The 27,885-nt window shown below is 39.2% G+C and overlaps 1 protein-coding gene across 2 annotated transcripts; it reads left to right on the top strand.

The window, feature by feature from the left end:
* Positions 1 to 27,885, top strand: STT3A (STT3 oligosaccharyltransferase complex catalytic subunit A). Of its 2 annotated transcripts, none has more exons than XM_002923994.4 (18): positions 1 to 157; positions 2,217 to 2,343; positions 3,446 to 3,506; positions 7,331 to 7,452; positions 7,817 to 7,962; positions 9,159 to 9,249; positions 10,105 to 10,211; positions 10,835 to 10,999; positions 12,387 to 12,567; positions 13,347 to 13,502; positions 17,692 to 17,783; positions 18,446 to 18,601; positions 18,847 to 19,035; positions 19,897 to 20,013; positions 20,129 to 20,231; positions 25,606 to 25,794; positions 26,593 to 26,708; positions 27,322 to 27,885. In XM_002923994.4, the coding sequence occupies exons 2-18, from the start codon at positions 2,256 to 2,258 to the stop codon at positions 27,358 to 27,360; spliced, it is 2,118 nt and encodes a 705-aa protein (XP_002924040.1). In that variant the 5' UTR covers positions 1 to 157; positions 2,217 to 2,255; the 3' UTR covers positions 27,361 to 27,885. The 2 variants fall into 2 exon arrangements, with proteins under 2 accessions (XP_002924040.1, XP_034521936.1); XM_034666045.1 differs by lacking the exon at positions 1 to 157 and adding an exon at positions 718 to 804.

The following is a 27,885-nucleotide window of genomic DNA, read 5'->3' on the forward strand; positions in this document are numbered from 1 at the left end:
AGTTCCTCAATCCTATCGCTCTTTCGAAGTGTGGTATCGACCTGAGGCAGCCAATGGGAAGCGGGCCAGGAGGCGGACCAGGCCGCTGCCAAGGTTGGGTGCGCCGCTGAACGGATGGCAGAGGGAGCCGAGCGGATTCCTGAAGAACGCTGGCCAGGTGAGAAGGCCTTAGGCTATAACTTGAGAATTAGGTGCAAGTGCAGCCCGGGGTATTGGTGGCGCTGAACGAAGAGCAGGAGGTGGGCTTATTGGAGGCGGGTGGGGTGTGTGAAGCGGAGTCGAGGGCCTTGCAGAGGAGGGGGCGTGGGATGTGGGGTGGGGACATCCTTGGAATGGAAGGATGTAAAGGTCCGGGATGGGGCGTGCGCTTAGGTCAGAAGGGTGTGGGAAAGATCGGATCCTGGGACTAGTCTTGGAGAGGAAGGCGCTCAGGATGCTGAGGTGGTGGGGTGCCTGCGATGGCTAGTGTCAGAGGTGTTGAGTTATGTGAAGGTGGGAGGCAGGGAGTTGGGACCCGCTAGAGTGAGCCGAAGAGGGGCGTGGAGGGGAGTAAAAGAGTGAGAGGGTGCGAGAAAGTGTGTAGGCAAACTGGGCTGGGGAAGTTGCAGTCTTGGAAACTAGAACGAGGGTGGGACTAGGATGCCACAGCTCGCAGCCACCGTTGAGGAGAGCAGATGCTAAGTATATGAAACGTGTCTTTGCCCTTATTTGCTTTAGCGATGTGCTAAAAGGACCAGCGAGCACACTAGGAGAACTCCCTTAAGGTCCTGACTTAAATGACCAGTTCCTGTACTCAGTTTTCAGGTAGAGGTTCTAGTACTCTCATTTCCTCCGCTGACTCTTCTGGGTATATGGCTCATATCAACTCAGTGGTATAGACATTTTTCTGTTTCAGGCATTCCAGAAAAATACAAACCTGTGGGGTGTGGCTGGATTATTGACTTCCTAGAGTTAGGTGTTTATTTTTTATTGCAAGATAGGGTAAAACTTTTGGGTTGTAATTTAAAAACACGTAAAACTGCCCCTCCGGGATAGTTAATTATGGAAAAGATGTTGGAGCTAGGAATGTATGTTTGATTCTTAATGCTTTCCACCTAGTCCGGTGTTATTTTTCCCCCTCTTTTCCTCCAGTAATAGTGAGAAAAGGATTGGGAGGGATGCAGGTTCCTTTTTTCCCCTGCAGTCTTGAACAATGTTGTATATCCTTTATTACTATGTTCTTTATCATTTAGCCCTTGGTAGCTTATGGTTTAAGAAGGTAGCACTATCTTAAACAGAAATAGCTAACCTCCTTCCTTCAACAGTTTACTCTAATCTAGTGTTTTGTTTTGTTTTTTTCCTTCCCTGCGCTTTTCTTGTCTCAGTAGGAAAAACTTGTTTTCTTTTCCTTTCGGATTGTCATCTAGTTCCATGAGCTGTCTCTGAGATCAGTGGCTTAAATCAGCGGTGTCAATTACAGACAAGTCTTGAGACAGGGAATTGGAATTGGCTGTAGATCTGAGCAGTGTTGCAGCGTGATATATGGAATTGAAAGTGCAGTGATCTGTGTATGCATATCTCTCCCTCTTGAGTGCATCACTACCTGAATTAGTGATCAATCATGCTCTTTATTTGACCCTGTGAACCCGTTGGGATTTGGAACAGAAAGAAGCTTGTAGCCAGTCAGTTGCTGCTGAAATGTAGGGCAATAAATTGGGCATATTCAGTCATGACTTATTTCTCTGATTTCTACTTTCATCTCTGTACTTAATATTCATTTCCTGCTTTTTTTCATTCAGTCCTGCTTTTTTCTAGAATGCTCTCTTTCTCCATTTAATTATTTTTTTCTCTATTTCCAATCTTTCCGATTTTCTTTGCATCTTTTTCCCTAACCACCTTTTTTCTATTCCCGTGTTTGCTCTTTACTCCTATTGTACCGCACTATTGCCAGTAGTGATTATGTACTTGTTAGCTGTGAAGGAGTAGGAAGCAGAATTATGGTGATAGAGTCCAATCACTCCTTTTGAGTCTTGACACATAGACCTGACTTATGCCTACTTCCTTGCCAGTCAGTAATAACTCAGGCAAGGCTTGGGTGTTAGTATCAGCTCTGACCCTCTCTGATGTGTTCCTTAGCTCCTGTCTCCTTTATGGTTTTTTGTCACCATAAAATATAAAAATGAATTAGATAAATTGACAGTGTTTAATAACCTACACTGTTGACTTTTCCATTTCAGCTATTTGAGTGTCATCTGCTGCTACCCATTGATGTCAAGATGACTAAGCTGGGATTTTTGCGGTTGTCCTATGAGAAGCAGGACACACTTCTGAAGCTTCTCATTCTGTCAATGGCTGCTGTGTTATGTGAGTGTGCATGTGGACCTCTCTTTCTTTGGGGATGGAAAGGAGAAAATCTTGAAAAAAATCAAGAATGGCTTTCTTAGATGCCTTGTTCTTCTCAGTAGATTGTGATATGTTCTTTTTACTGTTATCCATCAATCTAATTTTATGAAGACAAAATACAGGAAACAGGATTGTAAAAGTCAGGGCTAGAGATCATCTGAGAAAGAATGGGAAGCATGCTGTACTAATTCTATTTTTTCATAGGGCTGAAAGATATACTGGGGACTCTTGGACACTGAATTTTTTAAAGACAATTATCTTCAGTCTAGTTGCCTACTTTAGTATTTCTGAAAATCTCTTCAGAACTTATTCTGTTTTTTTAGATTTTCTAGCTCTTTTTTTTTTTTTTTTTAAGATTTTATTTATTTATTTGACAGAGATAGAGACAGCCAGCGAGAGAGGGAACACAAGCAGGGGGAGTGGGAGAGGAAGAAGCAGGCTCATAGCGGAGGTGCCTGATGTGGGGCTCTCCCATAACGCCGGGATCATGCCCTGAGCCGAAGGCAGATGCTTAACCGCTGTGCCACCCAGGCGCCCCGGATTTTCTAGCTCTTGATGAGTCAGAAGTATAGTCTTGATTTGCCTTACCTCTTAGTTTGCTCCAAAGTAAAGGCTAGTTGTGCGGAGGGGAGGTCAACGTATAAAAAAGATGACCATGTAAGTTGATTGCAGTATTAATAGGTGAATGCATTGTTACAGGCCTTGATAATAAGTAGTTAAATGTGTACTACCTATGTGAAAAGCGTAGGTGTCATTGTCAGGGGAAAGTGAACTTCTTTTGTTTCTCCTGTGTGGGAGAGATGGATAAATACTTCATTCAGGGGTCTCTCTCTCTCTCTTTTTTTAAAGTAAACTCTGCCCCCAACATGGGGCTCAACTCATGACCCCAAGATCAAGAGTCACGTGCTGAACTGACTGAGCCAGCTAGGAAACCCTATTTAGGGATCATTTTATATTTCCTGTGACTTCTGTGCCAGATAATACTATTATCTCTATAATATTATAATCTACTATTATTTTTCATGGCAGACTACCATTAAAATACTAACTCTGGTTTTTGCAGCGTTCTCCACCCGTCTCTTTGCCGTCCTGAGATTTGAAAGTGTCATCCATGAGTTTGATCCGTGAGTACTTTTGCTTGGTCTGGTATTTGCTTTGGGAAGCTTTCAGGTTCACGGGTTTCAAATTGCAAAGTCTAATCAGCTGTCGGTGATGGGGATGTGCTTCCTATATATTTAGGGCGAAAAACCCTCGAGTTTTCCAAAGGAGATAATTGCTTCCTTTTGAGAAATTTCTGTTGGAATTAACCAAGTAATTCTCTCAAGCTCATTATCTGGCTGGGCTAAGAGAAGTCTGGCTGCTCAGCTTGGTCCACAGTTAGTGATACAAATTGAGGGAAAGGGACCTGGTGTGTGTTTAAGGCTCAGAAGAAAATCACAAGTCATGAACTTGAGATTTATGACTTTAAACTTAATAATTTATCTGATAGAAATTGGGCTTGTTAGTTAAGTTCTAAGATATTGGGGCAAATTTAAAGCCATGAGTTTGATTAGGGATTTTAGGGGAGTGTTCATTTTGTTTTAAACACTGTTTTACTGGGGCACCTGGGTGGCTCAGTCGTTAAGTGTCTGCCTTCGGCTTAGGGTGTGATCCCAGCGTTCTGAGATCGAGCCCCGCATCAGGCTCCTCTGCTGGGAGCCTGCTTCTTCCTCTCCCACTCCCCCTGCTTGTGTTCCCTCTCTCACTGCCTGTCTCTCTCTCAGTCAAATAAATAAATAAAATCTTTAAGAAAACAACAACACTGTTTTACAGATTATCCCTAAATCCTTACAACCCTAGGAGATGGAGGTGCTATTTTCTCCTTTATATAAATGAGGAGACTGAGGCTGGGAGAGGCTATTGAAGGTTACATGTTTGCAGGAGCCAAAATTTGAATCTAGGTTTGTCCATCTTTAGACACTAGAGTCACTATGTTGTATTGCTTAAGGTTCAGGCCTAATTAAAAATTTAAAAAGCCAGAATCATAGGTTCTTCAAGTGTCATTAATATTTTAAAAATAGCATATTTTAGCTTATGGAACATTGATTCAAAAGTTGATTTGCAAATTTGTTATTTTGTGGAGGTATTTGAAAGCACTTTGGAGGCACAGAAATATTTTCTTTGGGGCCTGTCAAGTCAATTTGTATTTTTTTGTCATGAATGAGAAAACATATCCTTTTGTTTTTGATCACCAGTCTGTTAAGGCTTTTTCTCAGATTCTCTAGGTGAACAAACATTGAGGCGAGATGGTCAGGGAAAATGAGACTATTTGCTCTGTAGCCATAGACCTAGAAGGAACTGTAAAGATCTTGTGATTTGATGCTTTCTTTGGTGGAGCAGGAAACTGAGGCCTGGGTTGTGACTCCAGTCCAGACCTTTTCCCACTAATTTATACTTCCTCTGCCTTGCCCTCCCTGCCTTTAGGTAAAGGACATAGTTCTCACACATGTTGACTGCCTGCTACCCTCTTGCCTGTGTTTCTCTGACAGTTACCAAAATAACATTCATCAGCAGCAGACAGAAGGATAGAGATTTCTGCCATCTGCTGCTTCTGCTTACTTCAGTTGCTAAAACTTCACTGACCAAGAAGGGAGTAGGGTTAGAGGGATGGGCAGGAAAGGTGGTTAGTCATCATTACCTTTAGTAATGAAAAATTCCTTTTATTTATTTCTGTTTTTTCCTTATTTCTTTTTACTTTTTTAATTAAAATTTTATTTGAATGTAGTTGGTACACAGTGCTACATTAGTTTCAGGTGTACTACATAGTTTATACATTATGGTTTGTTCAGCACAAATGTAGCTGTCATCTGTCACCAAACAATGTTATTCCAAATCATTGACTATATCCCTATGCTGTGCCTTTTATGTCCGGGACTTATTCATTCCATAATTGTTAGCCTGTATCTCCCTTGCTTTTTCATCCATTTAGCCCATTCCCCCAACCTCCACCCCTCTGGTAACCATCAGTTCATTCTCTGTATTTGCAGGTCTGATTCTGCTTTTTGTTTGTTTATTATTGTGAAATCATATGGTATTTGTCTTCTCAGTCTGACTTTCTTTTAGCATAATACCTTCTAGGTCTATCCATGTTGCTGCAAATGGCATGATTTCATCTTTTTTATGGTTTTGTAATATTCCCATCGTGTGTGTGTGTGTGTGTGTGTGTACACACCACATCATCCTTATCCATTCATCTACTGGTGGACTCTTAGGTTGCTTCTGTATCCATAGATAGTGCTGCAGTAAACATATGGGTGTATATATCTTCAAATTAGTGTTTTCATTTTCTTTAGGTAAATTCTCAGTAGAGGAATTACTGGATCATATAGTATTTCTGTTTTTAATTTTTTGAGGAACCTCTGTACTGTTTTCCACAGTGGCTGTGCCAATTTACCTTCCCACCAGCAGTACATGAGGGTTCCTTTTTTTCCACATCCTTACCAATACTTGTTATTTCTTATCTTTTTAATATTAGCCATTCTTACAGGTGTAAGGTGATATCTCATTGTGGTTTTGATTTGCATTTCCCTGATGATAAGTGATGTTGACCATCTTTTCATGTGTCTGTTGGTCATTCTTACTTTTATTTTTTATTTTTAATTATTTTTTCCTTATTTCTTTTAAAATAAGAAACAGAAGAGGTTACATACCTTGGGTCTAAAGAATTGTGTCTTTCCATGTATAGCTCCAAGCATTTTATATCACTTTTTAAAAAGATCTTATTTTTAAATAATCTGTATACCCAATGTGGGGCTCAACTTACCACCCTGAGATCAAGAGTTACATGCCCTACCAACTGAGCCAGACAGGCGCCCCTCAATTATTTTTGTGTAATTTATATTTTAATGCTATTATGTAGGTGGCCNGTGGGGCTCGATCCCATAACACCGGGATCACGCCCTGAGCCGAAGGCAGACGCTTAACCGCTGTGCCACCCAGGCGCCCCTAAAAAGATCTTATTTTTAAATAATCTGTATACCCAATGTGGGGCTCAACTTACCACCCTGAGATCAAGAGTTACATGCCCTACCAACTGAGCCAGACAGGCGCCCCTCAATTATTTTTGTGTAATTTATATTTTAATGCTATTATGTAGGTGGCATTCAGAACTATTTTAAATAACATGAGTAGGACTTGTAAGTTTAAGCACTCGTTAAGAAGTTTGTGTACTGGGGCGCCTGGGTGGCACAGCGGTTAAGCGTCTGCCTTCGGCTCAGGGCGTGATCCCGGCGTTGTGGGATCGAGCCCCACATCAGGCTCTTCTGCTATGAGCCTGCTTCTTCCTCTCCCGCTATGAGCCTGCTTCTTCCTCTCCCACTCCCCCTGCTTATGTTCCCTCTCTCGCTGGCTGTCTCTATCTCTGTTGAATAAATAAATAAAATCTTTAAAAAAAAAAAAAGTTTGTGTACTGAGTTGATTAAAAAAATTGTTAGGTGTATAGGTGTTATAACAACATCTTTAGAGATGCTTATCATTTGAAGGTATCCTTGTGTCCTCCTGTGTGGTATCAAAATGTTCTTTTGTATGTTCCTGTCTCTTGGAAAGGGCCACATTTATTGGTGCTTACATTTCAGCTGTGTGTGTTTGGTGCTTGAATTCTCTGACTGGTGCTGATGCCAACTAATTGACAGGCTGGTGAAGGATCCTGCTTGAGTTAGGCTCCAGTTGCATTTCCTTCTTAGAGAAGCAGTGCTTTAGTTGAGACAAGCATGGAGCTAGAAGTGAGGGGACTTATGGTACTGAAAAATGATTTTCATACTTGCCATAATTTTTGGTACCAAATTGATTTTTATTGGAGCAATGATAAGTTCCTCAGTGGCGAAACCTGAGCAACAAGATTCTCTGCAAATTGGTAAAAGTATTTAAGTATGAAAAGGAGGAGACACAGATCATTTCTTTTTTGCCATAGGTACTTTAATTATCGGACTACCCGGTTCCTGGCTGAAGAGGGATTTTACAAATTCCATAACTGGTTTGATGACCGAGCCTGGTACCCTTTGGGACGAATCATTGGAGGAACAATTTATCCAGGTGAGAGGAACAGGATTTTTTTGTTTTTTAAGTTTTTTAAGAGAAATAAGGCATTTCTATATTGTAGAACAGTTTCTCTTATTTCTAGTATATTCATTTTGTGACAATTGTCACTTCATTCTGATTACAGATTCCTAAAAATGGATCTAATATGTACAAGAGAATATGTATGGGAGATGGGATGGGTGGATTTTTCATAAATTCTGGAATTTATGGGCCTACCACAGTTGCTGTGTTAGTATTTCTGGTGGCTTGTCAGGACCTATGTTATCACTTTATTGATACTTCGATTTTCTCTTTCTCTTTCCTTTAAGTTCTTTGTCTTACTAAGATAACCTAATGGGGTTTCTTCTTCCTGTTACAGGCTTAATGATCACCTCTGCTGCAATCTACCATGTACTTCATTTTTTCCACATCACCATCGACATTCGGAATGTCTGTGTGTTCCTGGCCCCTCTCTTCTCTTCCTTCACCACCATCGTCACGTACCACCTTACCAAAGAGCTCAAGGTGAAGGATTTGGGGTGATAGGCTTGGGAATGAATGTTGTTGAACCCCTCTAGTAATTGCTTAAGAGTGGGGGATTGAGAGCCTCAGAAGGGCAGGGAGCCAGAGACTAAAGACAGCTTTGGCTAGGCTGAATTACTGGGTTCACTCCAGCCCCTTCCTAGAATATGTGGTTTCTCTTTATTAGGAACCGTTTGTCCTTATAAGAGAACATTTGAAGGTCAAATGTAAATTTTTACATAAGGGAAAAAAAAAACATTTAAAATGTAAAATGTGAGTTTTAGATTTTGAAGTTCTCACAACCTGAGGGAGAGGAAAAATAACTACTGGAAGTGTTCCAAAACAGTTAATTTTTCCTACTGGCAATGCACATTTAGCAATTACGTGCTGATTTTTTTTCAACATTTATTTAAAAATTATTAAACTATTTTTGTAGTAGGCTCCATAATACTGACTCTCTGTTTCTAGGTTTCTATATTGCTGATCCTGGCTCCTTGGATGCTATTCTTAGTTTGTGGCTATGGTGTCAGGGAGATACCTGAGAGGTGATACACTAGTAGGAGGTCTTGGGACACCTGAGTTTAGTTTGGAAACCTTTTCATCCTTCTCTTTGCTGCCCTTGTTCCAAATTTGACTCTTACCAACAGACCAGTCCTTACTCTCTTTTGGAGTGAGTCATATTTCGTTGTTCCTCTCTTCTGAGCTCACAGATTGCCTTGTGATATTCCAACTTTATTATCCAAACTCCTGGCATCGTTAGTCAAGATAGATGATCACCTTTTGGCTTTTTAACTTAAATAATAATTGTCTTCCTTTGATTATCCTTGCATTCCTTTTAGAGGTGTGACTGTTTGGCAATGTGCAGATATTGTTAGAGATAGGGACTCATAAGCCTTGGAATACTCCAGCCAAACAGCCCATTCTGGGACAGTGTCCGATGTTTGACAGCTTACATGATTTGTCTGTCCTTAGCATATGTGTATTCAGTTTCAGACAAGCTGGTCTCATCATGGGGAATTTGTTGTGAAGTTTTTAGCTTTCTTGTGCTGCGAACATTTCTAGCATTTCTTGCATCACTTCTACCTTGGAAAATGTTGGACTGTTCTCTGGGCCCATTTTAAGTAGAATGGACTAGTGGATTCTCTCTTCTCTCTCAGGAGTGGACGGTGTTAACTTCCTGTTACCCTCTTTTCTTATAGGATGCAGGGGCTGGACTTCTTGCTGCTGCCATGATTGCTGTAGTTCCTGGGTATATCTCCCGATCTGTGGCTGGCTCTTACGATAATGAAGGTAAGATTTAAAATGCTGAAGATTATCTGTTCATCTCATTATTCAGTAGATCTTCAGGAAGTGCAGTAGAATCTGAGTTCATATTTGATGTTTAGCAATAGCAAAAATGGTATCTGGGTGAGAAGATTAGAAATGGGCAGGAAGGGACCTCAGACAAATTTAAAATCTCTCTCTCTGTCATCTCTTCCAGAAAGGTAGCTGGTAATTTTCCTTATATAAGGCCTTTTGCTCTTTTCTGGATTCATAAAAGTAGAGTTAGTTTAGTGTTGAATGTTACTAATATTTGAACATTATAATCATTTGCTTTTTTTTTTCCTAGATAAGAGAAATGGATATTCTTCTTTTTTTAAGGTTTTATTATTTATTTATTTAATTATTATTTATTTTTTAAAAGATTTTATTATTTGAGAGAGTGAGAGAGAGAGCAGGAGTGGTGGGGAGGGGCAGAAGGAGAGGGAGAAGGAGACTCCCTGCTGAGCACAGAGCCTGACTCAGGGCTTAATCCTAGGACTCCAGGATCATGACCTGAGCCAAAGGCAGGTGCTTAACTGACTGAGCCAGCCAGGCGCCCTGAGAAATGGATATTCTTTTTTTTTTTTTTTTAAGATTTTATTTATTTATTTGTCAGAGAGAGAGAGTGCACACAAGCAAGGGGGAGGGGCAAAGGGAGAGGAAGAAGCAGACTCCCCGCTGAGCAAGGAACCTGACGCGGGGCTCAATCCCAAGACCCTGGGATCATGACCTGAGTTGAAGGCAGGCGCTTAACCGACTGAGCCACCCAGGCACCCCCAGAACAATATTCTTAAGTAGTATGCCAGTATGGCCTTTTATTGAATTGTTCTATTCTTTCTTCAGGGATTGCCATCTTTTGCATGCTACTCACCTACTACATGTGGATCAAAGCAGTAAAGACTGGTTCCATCTATTGGGCAGCCAAGTGTGCCCTTGCTTATTTCTACATGGTAACTTTTCACTCCTTTCTTCCACGAGTGGCTCTTGGGATCAACTGATATAAACTGGAAATAGCTCTTGAGCTTTGAGACCATGGATTGGAGGCTAGAAGTCTTTATTGTCTCTTGTGTCCCTACAAAGCCTAATCCAAGGCAGGTGTGGATGTCTATCCATTGTGTAATAGCAACGTAGAGATAATGTTTTCAATTTTTAAAGTTCTTCAGATACCATATGTCCTATGGGTACCTGTTGGTTATATTTTTTCCTGTTCAATCTTATGCGCTCACTCAGACTTCTTCCCTTAACTGCTTCCACTTGCTACGTATCCTTAAATCCTCCGTATAACATTATCATAGATTGCATCTAGATTAAGCCCGAGGGTTGGGTCCTTCTTTTGTGATCATGATGGCAGGAGGCAAAGGGAATAGGGGATTGAGTTACAGTAATAGGTGTGAATTTAATTTTCCTGTTTAAAGAAATCAGTTATTTAAACTCTTCATGCCACTTGGCATAAATGAAGTTTATAGTTACTGTAAAGAAATATTCTTTGCAAGGTCACAGGTAATATCCTAAGGTATAGCGGGGGCCTGAGGAGGAATGCTTAGAGGAACTCTTCTTTTTAATTCTGGCATAGGTCTCTTCATGGGGAGGTTATGTGTTCTTGATCAACTTGATCCCTCTCCACGTACTGGTGCTGATGCTCACAGGACGTTTCTCCCACCGGATCTACGTGGCCTACTGTACTGTTTACTGCCTGGGCACCATTCTTTCCATGCAGATCTCCTTTGTGGGTTTTCAGGTGAGCCCTAGACTGAGTAGAGTTTTTAGCTGCTTCTGCTTTCTCTAAACAGCTCCAGCTAGCTTGATTTATCTTGGATTCCAATGAAGAGAGTAAGATTTATTTGCAGTCTAACCTTGGACTGTTAACTGAAGCGACAGAATCATTGGTCATTAAAGTCTGCTTCCAGGGTGCGTTAATATGTGTTCCTTAAAGTTGGAATTGAATGACTGTTAATTGGGCTTAGGTTTGTTGGAGGAGAGATACTTTGATCTGAGTTGATATAAATGCAAAGTTATTTCCAGTCCTTTTTAATGTTGATGAGTTCATGTATTGGTAATGACCCCTGAACTTCTTGATGGGGCCTGCGTGAAAGTCCTTTAGGAAGCAAAACACAAACTTTGTAACCACATTACTTGTAGGGTTAAGAGACAATTACGAAACCAAAGAATAATGTGGTATGTTTGATTTCTCATGTAAAATTCTGATGGAAATGGAACCCTTATTCAGAGGTCAGCAGTATTTTCCTTACTGATCACCTACTGTATGCAGTTTGCTAATCAGTGAAATATAAAAATTAAAAATAGGATCCTGGTCCTTAAGGGAGTTACAGTCTTGCAGGGAAGGAAATACATGCAGGTGTCTATATTCTGTTATATAACAGTTCTGGAAATGTAATTCCTGGGCCAGTAGCATCTGGGAACTTGTTAGAAATACAAATTCTGGGAGCAGCTGGCTGACTCAGGGCATGCGAGTTGATCTTGGGATTGTGAGTTTGAGTCCCATGTTGAGTGTAAAGAGTACAAAAAATAATAATAAATTTCAGTATTCTGAAGAAGCAAATAAATTCCAAATTTTTTATTTAAAAAAATGCAAATCTGGGGCTTTATCGAGATTCACTGAATCAAATTATAGGGGAAGACTCCGAAATCTGTGTCTTAACACTCTTCTTTGCCCTCCCCATTTATGGTGTTCACTAGTTTGAGAACCATTGGTCTAAGCAAAGAAAGAATTTATAAGTAATGGAAGAGATCTAAAGGGCATGGAACATAGAGAGTAATGGATTTCAGTTTAGGCATATTAGGAGGAAATGGTATTTGGATTAGGCCTTGAGTGATGAGAAATTCTGTGAATGTAAATTTTGGGAAAGTGAGAAAATTGCTATCTAGGCTAACGAAATAGCCTGAGCAAAGGCCAAAGTTATGATAATGATAGAGTATTGGATGCTTTGGAGGACTCTTTGGAAAATGCAGCAGGCGAATTAGACCCTCCCCTCCATTGGCCCTAATTCCTCTGAGGCCTCAGAATTCATTTGACCCTTTGTTTGGTCCGAACTAGGTCAGGATATTCAGGTCTTGGCTAGATCCATTGTTTTACAGCATTGTCATATATATGCTTTTACCTACAGCCTGTCCTTTCATCAGAGCACATGGCGGCCTTTGGGGTCTTTGGTCTCTGCCAGATCCATGCCTTTGTGGATTATCTGCGCAGCAAGTTGAATCCACAGCAGTTTGAAGTTCTTTTCCGAAGTGTCATTTCCTTGGTAGGCTTTGTCCTTCTCACCGTGGGAGCTCTGCTCATGCTGACAGGTAGGGAAGGCTCACAGCTTTTGTAAATGGGTATGGAACATATAATAAACTTTAAAAATATGGGTTATTTCTTGACCACAGAAAGGTTCATTCTTTTCCTCCTCAGAGTATAAATTCCTGCTTCTCACATTCAGTCCACTTGTCATCCCATTGTTTGGATTCTGCGTAGTTAAGAACGTCTGGTTAAAGTAGCTCTTAATATCAGAAACATCACACTTAGTGAAAGGACTGTATCTCACCTTGCTAATTTTTCTCCTCTCTCTCTCTCTCTTTTTTTTTTCCCTTTCCTGTTGGTAGGGTGGGAGAAATCAATACTGCCGGCCATACCCTACAAACATGGCCTTGTCTAATCCCATGTGCACTAACCCATGGCTGTTTAGCATGCCATGTTTTCCTCAGTTCTCAGAGGCTGATTTGATTCTGTCCAAGTCTCTGTGTATTGTCTACTTTGGAGCAGCACTGGAGGGTATAGCTGAGTTAGTTTATAGAGTTGGCCATGGTTTAGCCAAATTTGACCTAAAACCCTTTGAGGAAGCACTTTTGTCTCCCATCTCTGAGTTTATGTACAGCCTGACTTTATTCTGCTAGCTGTGCTGGCAGAAGTACTCTCAAGTTTGAAAGAAAGGATGGTTGAAATTCTCAAAGTATTGATGGCATTTTAACAAAAACCTACTCTGTCTCAGAGACTCTTACTAAAATGGAAAATTGTGATTAGTTAGGATCAGAGGTTATTTTGTTTCAGGAGTGATTGTGAAATGTTTTTTGCTTCTTTGCTCCAGGAAAAATTTCTCCCTGGACGGGGCGTTTCTACTCACTGCTGGATCCTTCTTATGCTAAGAACAACATCCCCATCATTGCTTCTGTGTCTGAGCACCAGCCCACGACCTGGTCCTCATACTATTTTGATCTGCAGCTTCTGGTCTTCATGTTTCCAGGTCTGTCTGCCTTGTGTTCTGAGGTGGCCTTTTGGAAGAATCTCCCATTGATTGAAAATAAGTAAATTACCCTTGTGTTTTGTTGTTTCTGTTTTTTGCCTGTTTTACCCTGTGCCATACAAATGATGGCTAAGCATTTTTTTAATATTTGAGGCAGAGTAGGAGTCAGAAGTTGAACAGTTAGAGATGCTGGCAAGTTCAGAGCCTCCTAGTTTTCTGTTCATTTGTATTATAAGTTAAAATTCAACTCGGGTTTGAATTCAGGTTTTGGCTTTTGTTTTTGAGTACTTTCAGTGTACCTCTGTCCCATCCTCCATCCATTACTCCTCCCTGTTTGTTTCTTGGCAGTACTGAAGTTTGAGAATAGGCATGGCTGATTGTAAAGACTCAGCTACTTATCTTCTAGCCAATCCAGATATGTTTTTGGATTTACTAGAGGTGGCGTGCTTCCTTTTTTTTTAAATTATGTAACTTCTATTTTTTTTTTTCCAAATGAAATTGTCTATTGTAGAAAATATAGACAAGTTAAAAAAAAGTAAAAATTTCATGCATTTTCACCACACATCTGTTGCTAGTGTTAACATTTTGATGTTATATTCATCCATTTATTTATTCATTTATTTATTTTAGGTTTGTTTTTTTTAAGATTTTGTTTGAGAGAGAGAGAGAGCACAAGTGAGATGAGGGGCAGAGCTAGAAGCAGACTCTCCGCTGATCAGGGAGCCCGATGTGAGGCTTGATCCTGGGACCCTGGGGTCATGACCTGAGCCTAAGGCAGGTGCTTAACCGACTGAGCCACCCAGGTGCCCCTTAGTTATTTTTTTTAATTAAAAAAATTTTTTTTAGTAATCTCTGCACCCAGCATGCAGCTCAAACTCATGACCCCAAGATCAAGTGTCACATGCTCTTCTGACTGAGCCAGCCAGGCCCCCTCATCCAGTTATTTATTGAATAAAAATAAGATGATATAGTTTTTCCCCAATTTTTTTCATTTTATAAAGAATCATAATTTTTTTGTTTAGTGTTATTTTAGAGATATGATATTTAAATACATTATCTGTTTTAAGTACAGAGATATGTAAAGAAAGCAAATGGTCCGTAATATCTTGCAGCAATATTTTAATTGAGGTATTATATTTTATTATATAAATGTACTATAAAAACTATCTCANAAATAATAATAAATTTCAGTATTCTGAAGAAGCAAATAAATTCCAAATTTTTTATTTAAAAAAATGCAAATCTGGGGCTTTATCGAGATTCACTGAATCAAATTATAGGGGAAGACTCCGAAATCTGTGTCTTAACACTCTTCTTTGCCCTCCCCATTTATGGTGTTCACTAGTTTGAGAACCATTGGTCTAAGCAAAGAAAGAATTTATAAGTAATGGAAGAGATCTAAAGGGCATGGAACATAGAGAGTAATGGATTTCAGTTTAGGCATATTAGGAGGAAATGGTATTTGGATTAGGCCTTGAGTGATGAGAAATTCTGTGAATGTAAATTTTGGGAAAGTGAGAAAATTGCTATCTAGGCTAACGAAATAGCCTGAGCAAAGGCCAAAGTTATGATAATGATAGAGTATTGGATGCTTTGGAGGACTCTTTGGAAAATGCAGCAGGCGAATTAGACCCTCCCCTCCATTGGCCCTAATTCCTCTGAGGCCTCAGAATTCATTTGACCCTTTGTTTGGTCCGAACTAGGTCAGGATATTCAGGTCTTGGCTAGATCCATTGTTTTACAGCATTGTCATATATATGCTTTTACCTACAGCCTGTCCTTTCATCAGAGCACATGGCGGCCTTTGGGGTCTTTGGTCTCTGCCAGATCCATGCCTTTGTGGATTATCTGCGCAGCAAGTTGAATCCACAGCAGTTTGAAGTTCTTTTCCGAAGTGTCATTTCCTTGGTAGGCTTTGTCCTTCTCACCGTGGGAGCTCTGCTCATGCTGACAGGTAGGGAAGGCTCACAGCTTTTGTAAATGGGTATGGAACATATAATAAACTTTAAAAATATGGGTTATTTCTTGACCACAGAAAGGTTCATTCTTTTCCTCCTCAGAGTATAAATTCCTGCTTCTCACATTCAGTCCACTTGTCATCCCATTGTTTGGATTCTGCGTAGTTAAGAACGTCTGGTTAAAGTAGCTCTTAATATCAGAAACATCACACTTAGTGAAAGGACTGTATCTCACCTTGCTAATTTTTCTCCTCTCTCTCTCTCTCTCTCTTTTTTTTTTCCCTTTCCTGTTGGTAGGGTGGGAGAAATCAATACTGCCGGCCATACCCTACAAACATGGCCTTGTCTAATCCCATGTGCACTAACCCATGGCTGTTTAGCATGCCATGTTTTCCTCAGTTCTCAGAGGCTGATTTGATTCTGTCCAAGTCTCTGTGTATTGTCTACTTTGGAGCAGCACTGGAGGGTATAGCTGAGTTAGTTTATAGAGTTGGCCACGGTTTAGCCAAATTTGACCTAAAACCCTTTGAGGAAGCACTTTTGTCTCCCATCTCTGAGTTTATGTACAGCCTGACTTTATTCTGCTAGCTGTGCTGGCAGAAGTACTCTCAAGTTTGAAAGAAAGGATGGTTGAAATTCTCAAAGTATTGATGGCATTTTAACAAAAACCTACTCTGTCTCAGAGACTCTTACTAAAATGGAAAATTGTGATTAGTTAGGATCAGAGGTTATTTTGTTTCAGGAGTGATTGTGAAATGTTTTTTGCTTCTTTGCTCCAGGAAAAATTTCTCCCTGGACGGGGCGTTTCTACTCACTGCTGGATCCTTCTTATGCTAAGAACAACATCCCCATCATTGCTTCTGTGTCTGAGCACCAGCCCACGACCTGGTCCTCATACTATTTTGATCTGCAGCTTCTGGTCTTCATGTTTCCAGGTCTGTCTGCCTTGTGTTCTGAGGTGGCCTTTTGGAAGAATCTCCCATTGATTGAAAATAAGTAAATTACCCTTGTGTTTTGTTGTTTCTGTTTTTTGCCTGTTTTACCCTGTGCCATACAAATGATGGCTAAGCATTTTTTTAATATTTGAGGCAGAGTAGGAGTCAGAAGTTGAACAGTTAGAGATGCTGGCAAGTTCAGAGCCTCCTAGTTTTCTGTTCATTTGTATTATAAGTTAAAATTCAACTCGGGTTTGAATTCAGGTTTTGGCTTTTGTTTTTGAGTACTTTCAGTGTACCTCTGTCCCATCCTCCATCCATTACTCCTCCCTGTTTGTTTCTTGGCAGTACTGAAGTTTGAGAATAGGCATGGCTGATTGTAAAGACTCAGCTACTTATCTTCTAGCCAATCCAGATATGTTTTTGGATTTACTAGAGGTGGCGTGCTTCCTTTTTTTTTAAATTATGTAACTTCTATTTTTTTTTTCCAAATGAAATTGTCTATTGTAGAAAATATAGACAAGTTAAAAAAAAGTAAAAATTTCATGCATTTTCACCACACATCTGTTGCTAGTGTTAACATTTTGATGTTATATTCATCCATTTATTTATTCATTTATTTATTTTAGGTTTGTTTTTTTTAAGATTTTGTTTGAGAGAGAGAGAGAGCACAAGTGAGATGAGGGGCAGAGCTAGAAGCAGACTCTCCGCTGATCAGGGAGCCCGATGTGAGGCTTGATCCTGGGACCCTGGGGTCATGACCTGAGCCTAAGGCAGGTGCTTAACCGACTGAGCCACCCAGGTGCCCCTTAGTTATTTTTTTTAATTAAAAAAATTTTTTTTAGTAATCTCTGCACCCAGCATGCAGCTCAAACTCATGACCCCAAGATCAAGTGTCACATGCTCTTCTGACTGAGCCAGCCAGGCCCCCTCATCCAGTTATTTATTGAATAAAAATAAGATGATATAGTTTTTCCCCAATTTTTTTCATTTTATAAAGAATCATAATTTTTTTGTTTAGTGTTATTTTAGAGATATGATATTTAAATACATTATCTGTTTTAAGTACAGAGATATGTAAAGAAAGCAAATGGTCCATAATATCTTGCAGCAATATTTTAATTGAGGTATTATATTTTATTATATAAATGTACTATAAAAACTATCTCGTTTATGTTGGAAAATAGGTGGTTTCTGAGTTTTTGCTATTTTAAAGAGTTCTGTAGTAAACATCTTTGCACGTATCTATGATTATTTATTTTAGTTGCGTACTTCTTTTTATTTTTACTTTTATAGTTGGTCTCTATTACTGCTTCAGCAACCTGTCTGATGCCCGGATTTTCATCATCATGTATGGTGTGACCAGCATGTACTTTTCGGCCGTCATGGTGAGGAATGCCCTCAGTCCTAGCAACAGTTCTGCCCCTGACTCTGAGGGGCATGGCAGGATTCAGAATGTACTATGATTGTGCACATGCTTCCCTCGGAGCATTTGAGGTACTGAGTTGTAAAGCTGCTCACTGTTGCTGCTCCTTCTCAAGGATGTATGATGGACTCATACATTCTGGTTGTGGGGCCCAGCTTTTTTGGATTCATAACCTTGTGTCAGGAAGGGGCACATATACTCTGCTGGAGAAAGTGACCGTAGGCAGGTTTCTTCCCCTCTCTTTCTGTATGTCTTAAGAAAGGAGCTGACATTTTTTCCTTGAAGCCCTGGGAGGATTGGCAAGTGTTAGATTGTTGAAAGAGGAGAGATTTTATATATTGTAGTAAAACAGTGTTTCTTTTAAACCATAGTTAAATACGTTCTTTAACATATCATTATTCGGGATACATACATATATACATACATAACTGAAAACAGTTTAAGAAATACATACTTATACTGTAGATATATCAAGTATTTTCTCATATTTTCTTCTTTTTTCATTGAGAAATCATGTTTGTTGAAAACCACTGAACTGATGTCATGATGTACTAATAGGTTGAAATGTGTAATTTGTAAAACGCTGATTGGACTGTGTATTTGTTTGCTTCCTGTCTCTTGTAGGTGCGTCTAATGCTAGTGTTGGCACCTGTTATGTGCATTCTTTCTGGCATTGGAGTCTCCCAGGTGCTGTCCACGTACATGAAGAATTTGGACATAAGTCGTCCAGACAAAAAGAGCAAGAAGCAACAGGATTCCACTTACCCAATTAAGAATGAAGTGAGAATTAAGCAACACTAAGAACAGGCTTGGGAAACTCTGTGTGTGTGTGTCTGTGTGTGTGTCTGTGTGTGTGTCTGTGTGTGTATTTTTTGAGTGAGGGAATAGAGTGTTATCATAGTGGTCAGAGTGAACTCGTATAGCCCCTGACTTGTTTTGATTCATCTCATCTATATTGTGTGTAAGAAGCTGCTCTGATTTGTGTACATTTAATTTGCTTTACAACACAGTTCTTCCTTATTTAGGTGGCAAGTGGGATGATACTGGTCATGGCTTTCTTTCTCATCACCTACACCTTTCATTCAACCTGGGTGACCAGTGAGGCCTACTCTTCTCCCTCCATTGTGCTGTCTGCCCGTGGTGGGGATGGCAGTAGGATCATTTTTGATGACTTTCGAGAAGCATACTATTGGCTTCGTCACAATACTCCAGAGGTAAAAATTTGGGAGGAGTGGGATTGAGGGGTACAGGGAAGGGGGAGACATTTGCTGTGATAGTGAATCATATAGCTTTTAGATGGGTGGAAAGCCTGAAGAAATTGGAACTATAGAACCCTGGTGTTGAATGAGCCCTAAAGGTCATCCTCCATTCAATTCAGGATTTCTTCTGTATCCTTACTGGTAATCATCTACACTCTGACAGCGTGGTGATTTTATTATGAGGTAGACCACCCCAATTATAAAGAAATCAGAAAATAGAAACAAGAAAAAAGATACTGATTTTCCGTAAAGTCATCACCTGATGATAAGCACTTTTAACATTTTGGTTTGTACTTTTTGAGAACCTGAAGTGATTTTCTTTGCAGTAGCTATTGGGAATAGCCCTTCTGAGTTAGACTCTTAATCAAAGCTGTTGAGAATTTCTTAATTCTTGTCCATGATATTCTGTGGTTTATATTCCCTCCCATCTTGATATTAACTGTTCTTTGTGTATTGTGTTAAATATTGTTAACAATAATAATATTTAATATAATTATCTGACATTAATTATATTTAATATAATTATCTGATGATACCAGATTATTTGTTTGGAAATATTATGCAATCCCCTATACCTATCTACCTTCCTATTATGCTTGTTTATATAAGGTGATCTGAGATGAAAGTATTGGAAATGTTGGATTGTATAATTTGCACTGAGATTTCCTACATTTATATTATAAATGTAGGACCAAGTGCCAAGATTTATTCTGGTTAGGCAGTGCCTCACTTACTATCAGATGCCTTTCCAGTTCTTCTCTTGTATTTGATTTTTGGAGGCAGTGACCTTATTTTCATTTCCCGTTTGTCTTTCAGGATGCGAAAGTCATGTCATGGTGGGATTATGGCTATCAGATTACGGCTATGGCGAATCGAACAATTTTAGTGGACAATAACACATGGAATAATACCCATATTTCTCGAGTAGGGCAGGTAAAGTGAAGGAATCATTTGAGTTCTTGGCACATAGGGTTCTATTGGGGAATATTTCTCTCTGAAGGATATGACTTGGAATTTTGCTCTGAGAAATGTGCATTTATTTTTCTAGGCAATGGCGTCCACAGAAGAAAAAGCCTATGAGATCATGAGGGAGCTTGATGTTAGCTATGTGCTGGTCATTTTTGGAGGCCTTACTGGGTATTCCTCTGATGGTATGTACTTGATTCTATTTCTAACTGTAGGTCATAGATTCTAAGAAAACTAGATGAATCTACTATTTTTCTGTNAAATTTTCTTTTTTTCTTTTTCTGGTTTTTTTTTTTTTTTTTTACTAATATCAACATATTTTCTTGGTTGGGGAAATTCCTAAGTATTTGCAACTTTATGCTTTGTTTTGTTTTTTGGCAACAAGTAAGAGGTAAAAATAAGTAATTCTCATATAGGTATGCCATGTTATAATTGTCTAAAGAGCTAGGAGTAGTTCCACAACCAGTAAACAAAGAACATAAAGCTTAGCTGAACCTATTGTGTTCATTTCACAGTGCATATAAATAAAAAAGTAATAGCAAAGTAAAATACAACGTGAAGAAAAAGAACATAAGGTGTCTGAAAATGAACTTAAGAATTAGCATTTTTAGCGGGTTTAAGCCATAGATTCATATGCCAGTTTAAAAAAACCTGTTTCATATTTGTGTGTGTGTGTGTGTGTGTGTGTGTGTGTGTGTGTGTGTGTATGTATGGCATATGTTACCATGTTCCCTGTGATTAATAGCAAAACCATGTTTTTAGAAGACTTGTCAAAATGTGGTTCTCTGCCTTAAAAAAACTTTAAAAAACTAAAGCAATAACTATTTTATACTTGAAAATGTTAAACATTTTTGAAGGTTTAGAATAAAAAGTGGTAGATACTACCCAGTCCCCAAACCTAAACTCCCTATGATATCAGTTTACAGAGGCAGTCATTTCTTCAGTTGTTTCTTCTAGTACTTATGTTCATATTTCCAAAAATATGTATATTCCTCTATTCATTGATTATTTTAGATATGCTGTGTCAACTTACAATTGTAAAGAAGAAATTTCGTTCTTTTTATCACTCCCCACTTCCTCCTTTTCCTCTTGATTCTTCTTAGTGGGTCAATTTTTAATTTTTGGTTAAATAAAGATAAAGTATTTTCAAACTTGTGAGTATGTAAACATTCATTGCTGAGTCAGCCAGTATGCCATGGTTACATTCTTACCTAAAATAACTTTTGTTTTCCTATAATTAATAACTACCTCATATTTTTATCTTAATTTTCTTTGAATATATGACTGCTTCTTAGAGATGTTTAGATTTTAGATTATGTCTGTATATATACAAATAAAGTGTATGTATATACACATTCTAATTATCTAAAATTATCACTTACTACCACATATGATGTGTACATTCATATATATAAAAATACATATACACATACACAAATATTTTTCTGTAGTATTTGGCTATATTGTGACTATTGAAAACGTATAAATGATTACACACAAACAGTGCTGGTAAATTGTGAAAGTTCAAGTCTGTGGACACATGTCTCTACTATCATCATTCTTCTGCATGTACAAGGCACACATGGAAACCAATCTTCTAATTTTATACTTGGTACTTTATATGTATACATACATACATACACTTTAAACAGAAGTATGTTTAATGCTGCATAAGAACAAATGTCATTATCTGGATTATATTGTAATTTTTTTCTGTGAAATTAAGGAAAGTAGCATGTGAGACACTTGACAAAGTAACTTAACATGAAAAGATAGTGCTAAGATGAAGAGGTTTCAGTTTTTAAAGTGAACTTTGCATTGAACTTTTTTTTAAATGCAGATATTGTAAGTATATAGCATGATCAGTTTTCACAAGGGGAACATATCCATGTAACTAGCACCCAGATCAAGAAACAATATAACTAGTGTCCTAGAATTCTTCTTTATACATCCAGCATCTGCCCCCACCCCCAGTCTTCTAAGGGTGACCACTATCTTGGCTTCTAATGCCATTTGTTTGTTTTTTAAACAGATTTATTGAAGCATTTTAACATATTATACACTGCATATATTTAAAATCTGTAATTTGTAAGTTTTGACACAAATATATACATACCTGGGTAGTTTTGCTTGTTTTTGAACTTTATAAATGGAGTAGTACAGTATGTACCCTTTGTTTCTGGCTTTTTTGGTCAATATTATGTTTGTAGGATTCATTCATATTGCAGGTCATAATAATTTCTTAATTCTCAGGGCACCTGAGTGGCTCAGTTGGTTAGGCGTCTGCCTTCCACTCAGGTCATGATCCTGGAGTCCCCGGATTGAGTCTTGCATCAGGCTCGCTGCTCGGCAGGGAGTCTGCTTTTCCCTCTGCCCTTCACCCCACTCTCTTTCACTTTCTCTCTCAAATAAATAAATAAGATCTTTAAAAAAATTTCCTAGTTCTCATTCCTGTGTAGTATTCCATTGTGTAAATATGTGTAATATATGCATTTTATTTTATTAAAGATTTTATTTATTTGAGAGAGAGGGAGCACAAGCGGGGGGGCAGAAGCAGGGGGAGAAGCAGACTCCCTGCTGAGCAGGGAGCCCAATATGGGGCTTGATTCCAGGACCCTGGGATCTCGACCTTAGCCGAAGGCAGATTCTTTTTTTTTTTTTTTAAAGATTTTATTTATTTATTAGACAGAGATAGAGACAGCCAGCGAGAGAGGGAACAGAAGCAGGGGGAGTGGGAAAGGAAGAAGCAGGCTCATAGCGGAGGAGCCTGATGTGGGGCTCGATCCCAGAACGCTGGGATCACGCCCTGAGCCGAAGGCAGACGCTTAACCGCTGTGCCACCCAGGAGCCCCCGAAGGCAGATTCTTAACCAACTGAGTCACCCAGGTGCCCCAGTGTATGCATTTTAGTGTTGATGGGTTCAGTTTGGGGCTGTCACAAATGATGCTCTTATGAACATTATCGTGCTTGTCTTCTGGTGAGCATATATATAATTTTAATAAAGAATGGAATTGCTAGTTTAGAAGGAATGTATGTGTTCAGCTTTAATAGGTGCTGGCAAAGAGTATTCTAAAGTGGTAGTACCAATTTACATTCCTACCAGTAGTGTCTGAAATTCTTGCTTGCTCTGCATTCTTGCTTAACACTCAGCATTACACATCTTTCATTTATGCCTGTATGTGGTGGTAATACAGATGTTCTAATGAAGATGGAGAAACTTTTCCTTCATAAACACTTGGTTATCTAGGAATATAAAAATGTGACAATCAGATTTAGTTAGGTCAAATTGATGCATAATTGTGAGAATGATACCATAGGTTAAGTTTATGTAAAGAAAGACTCAGAAAGAAAACCTTAACAGAGAAAAGCTTTCTTTATTTTTTTATTTTTATTTTTATTTTATTTATTTATTCAACAGAGATAGAGACAGCCAGCGAGAGAGGGAACACAAGCAGGGGGAGTGGGAGAAGAAGAAGCAGGCTCCCAGCAGAGGAGCCTGATGTGGGGCTCGATCCTATAACGCCGGGATCACGCCCTGAGCCGAAGGCAGACGCTTAACCGCTGTGCCACCCAGGCGCCCCAAGAAAAGCTTTCTTTAGACATTGTGCTTTGTTTTTGAATTGTTGCAAGAGTAGTGATTTGACAATTTCTCTGATCTATATATGGAAGCTAGACTTTAAAAAAAAAAATAAGATAACCACTGAAAAAAGAACACTATCTAAATTTATGAAAACATGCATGTGAAAATCATGAAAGAAATATTGTTTTATTTTCTCATATTGAATTTATTTCTCAAGGTCAAACAATTAGGCTGCATTTGTTGGAATTCTGAAAAACTCAAGAGGTCTTGTATGATGAAAAGGAGTGAACCCAAAATCTAGAGATTGTTGCTATTATTATTTAAACATGGTAACATTCCAGCTGGTGCCTTCTATGAATACTTTTTAACATTTTATTTATTTATTTATGTATGTATGTGTGTATATATTTATTTAAAAAGATTTTATTTATTTATTTGACAGAGAGAGATAGCGAGAGAGGGAACACAAGCAGGGGGAGTGGGAGAGGGAGAAGCAGGCCCCTGCCGAGCAGTGAGCCTGATGCGGGGCTGGATCCCAGGATCCCAGGACCCTGGGATAACGACCTGCGCCAAAGGCAGACACCCAAGAACTGAGCCACCCAGGCACCTTTTAACATTTTAAAACATTTTAACATTTTAACATTTCTCCCACCCCTCCCTCTCTCCGTTCCTGCATCCGTTCCTCTCCCTTCCTGCCTCCCTCTCTCTCTCCCCCTTTCAATCTTTTACAAACACACAAAAACACATGGACAAATGTGCCCCAAAACAGCCACTGGTATTGCCTTGATGGCTGATCCTCTTTCCCCCTGCCCTAACTCATTTTCAGTCATTATTCTTGCCTCTCCCAAGTCTATTAAAAAAAACACCACATGATGGGGCGACTGGCTGGCTCTGTTGGTTAAGCGTCTGCCTTTGGCTCAGGTCATGATCTCAGGGTCCTGGGATGGAGCCCTGCATTGGGCTCTCTGCTCAGCGGGGAGCGTGTTTCTCCCTCTCCCACCCCCCTGCTTGTGCTCTCTCTCAAATAAATAAATAAAATATTGTTAAAAAATTAAAAAAAACCCCACATCTCATAAAGTTGTATATGTTAATATATACAGCTTTTGGTATATCAGTTATACTTCAATAAAGTGGTTTTCAAAAAAGCACACAAAACTTGGGCCCTGATGATGATTCTAAGATGTTTTGAGCATTTTTTTTTTAAAGATTTTATTTATTTATTTGACACAGAGGCAGTGAGAAAGGGAACACAAATAGCGGGAAGGAGAGGGAGAAGCAGGCTTCCCACTGAGCAGGGAGACCTATGCGGGGCTCCATCCCAGAACGCTGGGATTATGACCTGAGCTGAAGGCATATGCTTAACTGACTGAGCCACCCAGGTGCCCCTGGACTAGCCACCTTTCAAGTTTTAGTAGCTACATGTGGCTAGTATATATAGCTACTGTATTGGACAGCTCAGACCAAATACCTGGGAATAATTTCTGTTGTGACTTAAGTCTGGACCAATAGCACAGGCTCTCAGAAGTCTAATAATCTATAGGGAAAGTTGCAAATTTTGAGGGAAAAGTTTTGCCCCCACATTGTATTTCTTATTTTAAAAAATTAGACTTAAATAGTACCATTTCAGGTGGCTGGGTGATGGACATTGGGGAGGGTATGTGCTATGGTGAGCGCTGTGAATTGTATAAGACTGATGAATCACAGACCTGTACCCCCGAAACAGATAATACATTATATGTTAATTAAAAAAAATCTAAAAGAAAAATTATTAAATAGTACCATGTCTCATTAGAAAAATATTTTGAGGGATTTTCTTAGGATTAGTGGCTTTTTCAAATGTCATATCACTATGCTGTCACTTTAATATTGTATGTCAACTATACTTAAAAAAAAAGAAGGAAAGAAATAATAGCTTTCATTAGGTGATTTAGCTCCAGCAACCTTTGTCACACAGCCGTTCTCTTTCTACTTTTTTCTAGACATCAACAAGTTTCTGTGGATGGTCCGGATTGGAGGGAGCACAGACACAGGCAAACATATTAAGGAACACGATTATTATACTCCAACTGGGGAGTTCCGTGTAGACCGTGAGGGTTCTCCAGTGCTGCTCAACTGCCTTATGTACAAGATGTGTTACTACCGCTTTGGCCAGGTCTACACAGAAGCCAGTGAGTGACTCATAATTATAACATTAGTAATTATGCGATGCTAATACATATAGTTTTTTTTCATATGCCAGGCACTGTTCTAAGTGCTTTACGCCTATTAACTTGTTTGATCATTACAACCCAAAACATAGATACTGGTATTATTTCCATTTTATATATGAGGATTTTGAGGTACAAGTGAGATACTTACCTGCCCAAAGTCACATAACTAGTAGCAGAGTTAGGTTAAACTCAGGCAGTCTGGCTCTAGATTCTGTGATTTTACCCATTACATTTTATTGCCTCTGAGTAGAAGGTATTGCAGTGGAGAGAGGAATGAAGGGAGGATACAGTGATATAAAGGACTTTTCATTTCTTTAAAAAAATGCATGGAGAATAATCTGATTAGGTTAAGTCTTCCTTCTGACTTTAATTTCTTGGTTCTGCACTAGGGACAATACCTGAAGTGGATGCAGGCCTTTGACTTCTGATGGGTTCTTTTCTGATCCATGGGAGGGTTATGAGTATAACACAGAGGCCTCTGGGTTGCAATCCTCAGGAATGGAGGGGCTGGGAAATCAGCCCCCTGTCTTTTAGAAGAGGTAGCCTCCGTGGACTTTGCCAAGCATCAACCTTGAGAGGACTTCAGTCAGGGTAACACTTCATTTGTCCTAATTACCTGATGTCTTTTCTCTAAACAAATTTCAGGCTGAGGAATAACATTCCCATATTTTGATGATTTACCAAATTGATTTACTCTTTCCTTATGAAATCAGCACTGTAGAAAGAAGTGTTTCTCCTTTTTTTGTCCCTTTCTAGAGCGTCCACCAGGCTTTGACCGTGTCCGGAATGCTGAGATTGGGAATAAAGACTTTGAACTTGATGTCCTGGAGGAAGCATATACCACAGAACACTGGCTAGTCAGGATATATAAGGTGAGCAGATGATGCACTGAGAAAGCAACTCTCATGTTTGTGGATTGGTTCTAGTGCTTACAAATGGGCCACAGATTTCTGATTAGGGACATTTCTAATGTCAGAAAAGTAGTTTACAACTCAGGATGTTACTGTTTTTATTTTAGATTGTTCTTTGAGAGTAGACACCCTAGTCTGCTATAATTTTAGCTGTGGTTACAGTGATATTTTTCCAGTTGGGACTGTACTTGACTGTTTTCGTCATTATCAGATCTGGAGGGGAAAAAAGAGAAAGTGTATGTGTGTTTGTGTGTTTGTGTACATGCGTGTGGATATGTGTGTATGTACGTGTACACTATAATTTCTTCTCTCCCACTGAAGAATTTATGGCATAGAGTCACACAGAAGCGTGTTATATCTCTTACATAAAAGATTGAGAACCCTTGATACATTTGGCAGGTAGGTCATTTATACTGCTCCTCAGAGGTACTCCAAAAGGCTAAGCAGAGAGTAGCTAGTCTCAAACCAGTGCTCATTTAATCACAAAGCCAAATCAGGCTGCAGAACCCAACTCAGTAAAGCTCTTCCAAGTTGACCTGACTGTAAATATTAAAATGACATCTTTGTGTTGCAGGTAAAGGACCTGGATAATCGAGGCTTGTCACGGACATAAATGTTACATCCACCTCTGATATGCTTCGCACTGAGCGTCACATTTAGGACGCTGAAGACGTTTTTTAAATATGCAGTTTATAAGAACAGAGCACGATGGGATTAGTATTGTCTGGAAGTTTTGCCCTGGGCGGTATGGGCTGGGCCAAATGGAATGATTTTTATAATTCTGAGCAGGTTACCAAATGAAACGTCATGGCTTTACTTTGGTCAATTAAAGGGGGGACCTTTTTTTTTAAATGTGCCTTATTTGTTTTGACTTATGACTGATTTGAGAAAGGCAAAAATTTGTGCTGGGCTGATAGGACAGAAAGTAAACCTCATCCACGCTTTTAGCTCCCTCAACGTGAGCCATGTGGGGGCATTCTGTCTCTCTCAAATCAGGAACACTATCAAGGACTAGCTCAGATCCCACTTGTACAAACAGTTTTGTCATTTCAAAAATTGCAGCGCCTAACACAATGCCTTGCATATAGTGGGTGCTCAGTAAACTTTTATTAAATGAATAAATGTTTGTGGAACCAGA

This window comes from Ailuropoda melanoleuca, chromosome 8 (genome assembly GCF_002007445.2).
Source record: "Ailuropoda melanoleuca isolate Jingjing chromosome 8, ASM200744v2, whole genome shotgun sequence".
Taxonomy (NCBI): domain Eukaryota; kingdom Metazoa; phylum Chordata; class Mammalia; order Carnivora; family Ursidae; genus Ailuropoda; species Ailuropoda melanoleuca.

Bases quoted from the DNA above. Each gene is read 5' to 3' on its own strand.
- STT3A (XM_002923994.4), top strand. From the start codon at position 2,256: ATGACTAAGCTGGGATTTTTGCGGTTGTCCTATGAGAAGCAGGACACA. The intron at 2,344-3,445 runs GTGAGTGTGCAT...TGGTTTTTGCAG, and splicing joins GTCAATGGCTGCTGTGTTAT to CGTTCTCCACCCGTCTCTTT. The intron at 12,568-13,346 runs GTAGGGAAGGCT...TCTTTGCTCCAG, and splicing joins AGCTCTGCTCATGCTGACAG to GAAAAATTTCTCCCTGGACG.